Genomic DNA, 7,769 nt, shown 5'->3' on the forward strand with positions numbered 1-7,769 from the left:
GTGGCCGGGAGCTCTCCCGTCAGGATCTCCTGGTTCTGTGGTCGCCTTGTGGCCGGGAGCTCTCCCGTCAGGATCTCCTGGTTCTATGGTCGCCTCCTATCTGGGAGCTCTCCCATCAGCGTCTCCTGCAGTGCTGAGCTTTGTCCACAGTGGCCTTGTTTGGGATTTATGAGCCAGCTTGCTACAGGGAGGGGCCTTCTGGCTGCATGGCCCCTGACTCAGTGGGTGGCTTGCCTTGTCCAGGCCACTGTTTCCCTGAGCTTCCTGCAAGCCTGGAGCCTAGAGTTGCCCATCACAGAACCGAGCTCAAACCGCAAGGTCTCTTCATTCTCGGATGCTGAGGACCTGGTACGTCAAGCATGTCCCCACTAACAGATCCATGGGAAGAGCAGACTAGGACCCCGCCTCGGAGCACCCCAGCGAGAAGAAGGCGGTGCCAGCAGTGGGCTCCAGGCCCAGCCCGCCCGTGTCTGTGCCAGTCCGCCAGGCGGCTGGGGTGGAGGAGGGCATTCCTGTGCCGGGATCTCAGGGACCAGGGAGGCCCTGCTGAAGGACAGAGTGTCTGTGGCCTGTGCCCGAGCCCTGGTTCTTGGAGGAGCCAGGGAAACAGCAGCTGTGTGCACCAGGGTCCCAGTTAGAGAGGATAGGATGCTCACACTTCCTTCACGCACCTCCTGGAACCCCCTGTAAGGTGACAGGGACACAAAACGAGGAAAATGGCATCCTCCTGTGAGTGCAAACTCAGCAGGACGGGTCTGGAAGAACGGGAGTGGGTGGACTGGGCTGACAAGGAGAGCTGAGCTGCTGGGAGCAGTGTGCGGTCCCCGACTCCGCCCTGATGCAGGCTGCACTGATAGGCTCCTCCCAGCATGGTGGAGGCGGGCCCAGCTGAAAGGCTGCATCAGAGGCCCCTGGTCCTCCCCACCCAGGCACCTGCCCTCAGCTCCCTGTGGGACCCAAAGAAGAATGGACTCACAGAGGCTCCTGCTGGAGGGAGAGAGCTGGGCGACGCCGGACCCTGCAGCGGAGACACGGCCAAGTGCGGCAGGAACTTCTGGAAACCAGGCAATTAGGTGAAAATCGACACTCTGAGATGGGAGTCCTGCTCAGCTCCCCGAGGGCTCAGTCAGGAGACAGACAGCTTCTTTCTGGATACACTTCCCGCCTTTGTGACCTGAGGCCGCTCCATTCTCAGTGGCTGGAAATGGCAGAAACATTATCTCAAGGTCCTGGAGGCCAGAAGGTCCGAGATTGATGGTCAGGACCCTGCTCCGTCGGGAGGCTCTGCAGGAGGACCCGCCGTTGCCTCTGGCAGCTCTGGTGGCCCCAGGTGTTCCTTGGCTCGTGACCACAGCACCCCACTCTTTGCGTCCGTCTTCACGTGGCCTGCCCTGTTTGTCAAATTTCCTTCTCCCTTCTCTGATAAACACTCCAGCCACGGGATTTAGAGTCCATTCTACATCTAGGATGATTTCATCTTAACATCCTTCACTAGTCACATAGGAAAAGACCCGGTTTTCAAATCAAGTCAGATTCTGAGGTTCCCCAGTGGACATGAACTTTGGGGGGCCCCATTCCACCCACTGAACTCGCCAAGCCCAGATCAGAACCCCAGGTGCCATGAGCCGGGGGCCACAGGGCCCTTCTGCCCCCAGACGGCTGTTCAGCTCCAGGCTCCTAAACGTGGTGGAAAGCAAAGGTCACTGTTAGGAGAGAGAAACAAAACCAGAAGAAGCCGAAGGAGGAGGGGCGAGGAGCGTAGAGGCCGCAGGAGCCACTGAGGCAGCAGCGGAAGGGCAAGCACACCAGTGAAACCACAGCTCAGCCTCAGAGAGGGCAGAACGCATGCAAACACAGGAGCAGGCAGGGGGGTGCAGGGGCAAGGAGGCCGGGGGCCGGGCAGCAAGGGGGCTCAAGTGCTCCGCACCCCCCTCTGGCTCTCAGCCTTAGGGATGTGTGTGGCCAGTGGAAGGGTGCGGTCATGACCCACGCACTGCCCGGAACACTGGCTCTGAGCCCTGAGCCCTGCGGGCGTCATTAGCTTAAGCCTGTCCTGCTGAAGAGAACAGAAGAGCCCCACACTGGGTGAGGAGCTGGGCTGCTGGCTGGGCCCAGGCACCTCATGAGACAGAGGTGAGCCTGGCCAGCAGGCCAGCCCCAGCCACAGATGTCACCTCTGAGTTAAGGTGCTATTGGGACAGGGCCTGTCAGGGCAGTGGGGGGAAGGGGAGGGAGAGCATAAGGACAAATACCTAATGCATGTGGGGCTTAAAACCTAGACGGCAGGTTGATGGGTACAGCAAACCACCACGGCACATGTGTACCTACGGAACAGACCTGCACGTTCTGCACATATATCCCAGAACTTAAAGAAGAGCGTGAGGAGCGTGGTGGGAAACTGTGCACGTGCACACGGGTATGTACACATGGCAAGGTGCGTGCCTGCATGTACATGGGGTGTACCCACAGGTGCCGCACGCCTGCATGTTGTGTGTCACAGCAGAATGTTGCAAACCCAATAGAATGTTTGGGACATAACACCGAGGCAGTCTCTCAGACAGCACACAGTAGAATTTTCTAAGAGAAATGGGAACTAGGAAAGGAAAACAATAGCTCATCAGAAGATTGATTCGGGAGTTCTGGAGGATACAACACCCTGAAACAGAGGAAAACGAAGAAGAAATTATCAAAGAAATGTTTGTAAAAACCTCCCCAGAGCTCAGGTGTCATCTCCCCTGTGAGAGTACTCACCAAGCCCAGAAAAATAAATGAACACAGCCGCATCCTAAAGCATGCCAGCATGAACTTTCAGGCCATGGGAGAGGAAAAAAATCCCCAAAACTCAGAGGGAAAAACTAGATCATGGACAAAGACGCGCATAGCAGTGTTGCCGGATTCTCAGCGGCCGGCGAGGCCAGGAAACGGTGGCACCAGGTCTTCCAGAGTGCAGGCTGCGACTCCTGACCTGGAACTCCGTCACCGCGGGAACCTGGAACGGGCCGTCGAGGGTGCAGGGAGAACAGGCCCCAGCCCTGGGTGTCCCAGGAGGAGCCCTGCACGCAGCTGTGCTGGGGAGATGAGGGGAAGGGTCAGGGGACAAGAGGGGTCCCTCAGGGAGAAGTCAATGAAGAGACAGGCCGTGGATGCTCCTAGCAGGAGTTTGCACATGAATTCCAAATATGTAGACATTCAGGGAGGGGAAAACATGAAGGTTTGTCCAGGAAAACAAGCAAAAGTGCCCTGAGGCTCCAGCGTGGGAGAGTTGGGGAGCCGTGGCTGAGCCGGCACTGCCTCAGCCCGGCCTGTTGCCCACGTGTTTGTCAGGCCCCCTTCTCTGTCGGGCACTGCAGGTGCCATTGAAGAGGTCCAGTGCTTCTCAGGAACCGGAGAGTAGGCACGGCCCCTGCCCTCCCGCAGCCACAGAGGGTTATCATCACCAGGCACAGCTTCTGAGGGGCATGATGCCCAGCTGAATTGGTCAGGGCACAGTCAAGGGAGGAGCGTCCACTCAGGTGCTCTGGGCCAGCGTCCTGGAGAACCTGGCTTGGGTGTTGAGAGGGACCAGGGCATCACCAGGAGGGAGTCAGGCCCCGGGCTGGGCAGGGCCTGTCGGCAGGTCCCTGGAGCCATCTGTCCTGTGTGTGGTGGTGGAGGACACAGAGCCACTTCATCCGGGAGTGAGACGGAGCTGCTGTGGAGCCCGTAGCCTTGCATGGCTGGGGTGGGGCTGCTTCAGACGACAGGCCGTGGGCTGAGCAGGAGGAAGGCCCGGGAGGGTGTGCAGTGCCCTCTCCGGCACGCAGGCAGGTGAGAACCAAGCTGGTGTCAGTGACGCTGTGCGTCCCCGCCTGGCTCCTTGGATGCCGGTGGCCACTTCCTGCCCTCACACAGCAGACACTCAGCCCCACGGGGCTGCTCATGGAGGAAGAAGGGGTCCCTGTAGCTGACACCAAGCCTCTGTGGGGGCAGCGAGGAGGCTCCCGGCAGGAAGGCGGTGGCTGTGGTTGTGGAGGGAAGTTGATAGTGTCTTGGGGGAAGATCCGCAGTCACCAGGCAACGAACCGCACACAAACAGGGAGGGCGGGCACGGCCTGGCAGAGCTGTGTGGGTTCCAACCTCCCGAGTGCCCTGTGTGCCCCATCCCGCCCCCACCAGGACCCTGTGGTCCATCCCCTCCCCAGAGCACAGCCAAGCCAGGGCCTTGGGGCCCCTCCCGCACAGCGACCCTGGTCCCAGCCAGGCCTCCCCCTGGCCCCACCCTGTGAGGTCAGCCAGGAATCCAGGCAGCCTTTTTGGATTCTGGAAGCTTCTTACGTGACTGCAATGGCTGGGAGAGAGGAAGGGGCAGGAGGGAGAAGAACTTCCCCTCCCCTCTCACAAGCCTGAGAGAGCGGGGCGGTGGGAGGCCAAGATGGGCTGGGGACCCCAAGATCCGTCTGCGTTCTCTCCCAAGGACAAAGAAGGCTGAGGCTTAAACACGCCGGGCAGACAGAGCGGGGTTGGGTCCTTAGCCAGAAGTGGCCCAGGACCTGCACCTAGCTAATCTGTGTGCTGCACAAACAATGAAAAATACCAAGTCATTGCTGTGACCCCTGTCTGCAATCCATCTTGCATTCTTTTGAATCACCCCTATTCATCACCACCATAATAGCTGGACGTTTTCATAGATTCTGTGTGTAAACAAAAACGTGGACGGCCGGCGCCACATCAGCTGGTGTTGTAAGCAGTGACATTCTTCATTTTCTCAGCAGAAATGAGCCCAGAAACAAAAAATGGGTTTGAGCACACCCACGTGATTTCTGTCTGCACTTTGGGCCAATTCGTAATGGGAGCCGTTGCTCTCAGGGTGCTATTGACCATCATGGCGCTGCGTTAGGCTCCATCTTCCTGAAAGCAGTTGTTCTTTGAATCGTTTTAAATACATAAATGGCAAATGGGCGAAATGTGAGGACACTCGCCCAGTGCAGAAGGGAGGATGGGGTCTGTTGAGGAAACCCAGTGAGCGTGGCGGGGCTGGGGACGTCCTGGTGCCTGCCGTGGCCAGCGGCCTGTGTCCGAAAGCTCTGTCAGGTTGGATGGGGTGAGGGTCAGGCTTAGGGTTTGTCTGAGGGACACGATCAGTGCCTCCTCTCCCTCCCCTGTCCCTGCTTCCCTGCCTTCTCCCCAGCACTCCCATCCATCTGACACTGTTTTGATGCCAAGCCAGAGCCTGGGATGCAGAGATGAGACGTGTGACCCCACATCTCAGGGATGCCCCTCGATAACCGCCAGAGGGTCGCCCTTTGTCACCGAGTGGACCCGCTGCGTTGGCTTCTGAGTCTAGCACATCACTGGGAACCGAGATGGAAAGTGATTGGTGAGTCAACGGCAGACAGCACCCTGTTTACCTGGCGAGGACTCCGGCGGCATGCTCAAATCCCCCGTGCGCAGTCAGGAGGTAGAAGGGTCCTTCTAGCTGGAGACCATCTTCCGTCTATGCAGCGGTGGGGATCGTGGTCTCTAAGACGTGAGGAGACACCCCATCTTGTTGCTGGCAGGGCGGCTTCCCAGAAGCTCTCGTTATGTGATCGATGGAAACGCAGTGCCTCGGCCCTCACCACGCTGACACCTGGGCACGGAGCCTCCGCGGCGTTCCCTGTACTCCAGACGTATTTCTGAGCAGCACCTTCCAGGGCCTGGCTGTGGGCTGGAGGAACCCTGCTCATAGTGCTGGTCACAGAATGGCCTGGAAAGGCTCCAAGGCCTGCCCCGGCCCCCGGCGGCCCTCTCTGGGTGGATCCCAGAAGAAGCACTTCTGGTACCTGCCTCAGATCCCTCATGTACCGTGGAGTCACACCCACGTGAAGGGATGAGGAACCCGAGTGGCCCCCTCTCCCCAGGGCCCTGGGACCACTGTCCCCTGCTGGGCCAGGCTCCCGGACAGCTCAACTATGTGGTTGCCCAGGCAGGAAGGGGGACACGAGTCCGTCTCGATGCGTGAGGTTTTGGGATGCTGGACTTTCAAATGGCTCTGGAATCTGCACAATCCTAGGGGAAGGATGGGGTCCCGCCCTATGGAGTCCTCCCCATAGAGGAGCCAGTGAGGAGCAACCTTCCTAGCCATTCTAGAGCCGCCTGGGCCACCGCCTCGATGCCGCCATTCAGCTGCCCACTGCATGTGATGTCGGGTCCCCACCGAGCCGTTGGCACTGGTGCCAGTGTCTGACTCCAAATCTCATGAACTGGTTGGCAGAAGGTCCCAGCAAAGTGCTGGAAAATGTGTTTTTCTCCTACTGGTTTATAATCCTTATAATCTTACGGATGACATCACTTACAGATTAATTTTTTTGTAAAGGACAAAGGTGAACTTACTCCTTCCTGCCTGTACTGTGGAAAGTAAGATCAGGGCAGGGCATGATCTCACTCCTGTAATCCCAGCGCTTTGGGAGGCCAAGCAGGCAGATCACTTGAGGTCGGGAGTTCGAGACCAGCCTGGCCAACATGGTGAAAACCTGTCGCTACTAAAAATACAAAAATGAGCCAGGGGTAGTGGCACGTGCCTGTAATCCTAGCTACTCGGGAGGCTGAGGTGGGGGAATCGCTTGATCAATTGAACCTAGGAGGTGGACGTTGCAGTGAGCTGAAATTGCACCACTGCACTCCAGCCCAGGCGACAGAGTGAAACTCCATCTCAAAAAAATTTGTTTTTAAAAAGAAAGTAAGATCAGCATTTAAGATGGGAGGTCGTGGCTGGGTTCCCATCCTGATGGCGAGGCGCTGTCTCCAGGCGCAGCCTGTCCCGAGCCCTAGGTTCCAGTCATGGTGGACAGCTCCCTTTGTCATGGCTCCTATGTGCACCACCTTCATGGCCAGCATGTCCAAATGTGCCCCATTCTCAGCCCAGCTCTTCGGACCCAGATAGCAGCACGCAGGAGACGCGGGCTGTGCCGGCCAACCCCTTCCAAATGCCTCCCGCGTCCGCAGTGGGAATGAGATGCGACGTCTGGCATGGGCATTTGTTAAAGATCAGTCTTTAAAAATGAAATGGGAGGATTTGTCTCTGCATCCAAATTACTTTAAATGTCAACTCCCCGTTAGACCCGAGAAGTGGCGGGTGGTACGGGCCCTTGGACGACACCTCTGCCTCGTCGTGTTTGCAGTGCCGGCCTCCTCGTCACTGTGGCTCTATCGCTGGGTCCCTTCATACACCGCCTCTTCCTGAACTGGAACGTCGATCGCAGGCTCCACAGGCGTTGGGCGTGACTGAGCCACTCTGCGCCTCCCGAACGGACAGGCCCTGTCCGGGGACGCAGCCAATGTACCAGTAGGACTTCCTGGGTCTGATCCCACCGTCCTCCCCGTGCCTGGAAGAGGGACAGCTCTTTGGCGTGCTAGGGTGGGAGACAGGAGGAAGTCAGTTTATCTGCAGAGCTTCCATTTCCTCATCTGTAGAAAGGGGTAAAGATACCCCAGGCTTGACCCTGCAGGGTCCTGGGATGGCGAAAAAGGAAAATGATGGACGAGAAAGGTTTCTAAGGCCCTGACGTGCGCCTGGCCCCCTTGCTTGCTCCTGCCCTACCTAAGGCACAGACAAGCTCTCTGTGTAGGAAAAGGATTCTTATTTTCCACATATGGCACCTTCCTGAATATTCTGGAATGCCCACATCACCGATTAGAATCTGGCATTAGAATGAAGTCAGACCCTCAGCAGCTTGTTTGGGAAATCCCTGTCTATCTGGTCATTGGTGCTGTGCTGCAGGAGAGGCCCGGGGTGCTGGTTACGCTGTTGC

General features: G+C 57.9%; 1 protein-coding gene across 7 annotated transcripts in view; it reads left to right on the top strand.

Moving 5' to 3' along the window:
• The window catches only part of TAFA5 (TAFA chemokine like family member 5), a 280,241-nt gene that overhangs the window by 188,148 nt on the left and 84,324 nt on the right, over window positions 1-7,769 (top strand). The window contains exon 4 of one of the 7 annotated variants that reach the window (XM_032266258.1): window positions 3,351-3,672. The exons of the other annotated variants lie outside the window; for them this stretch is intronic. Coding sequence (XP_032122149.1) covers window positions 3,351-3,473 — 123 coding nt within the window. The 3' untranslated portion in view covers window positions 3,474-3,672. Of the gene's footprint in view, window positions 1-3,350; window positions 3,673-7,769 lie in introns of those variants that run through there. 7 annotated transcript variants of the gene reach the window in all.

Source organism: Sapajus apella, unplaced genomic scaffold (assembly GCF_009761245.1).
Source record: "Sapajus apella isolate SASKATOON/1434 unplaced genomic scaffold, GSC_monkey_1.0 scaffold156, whole genome shotgun sequence".
NCBI classification, from domain to species: Eukaryota; Metazoa; Chordata; class Mammalia; order Primates; family Cebidae; genus Sapajus; species Sapajus apella.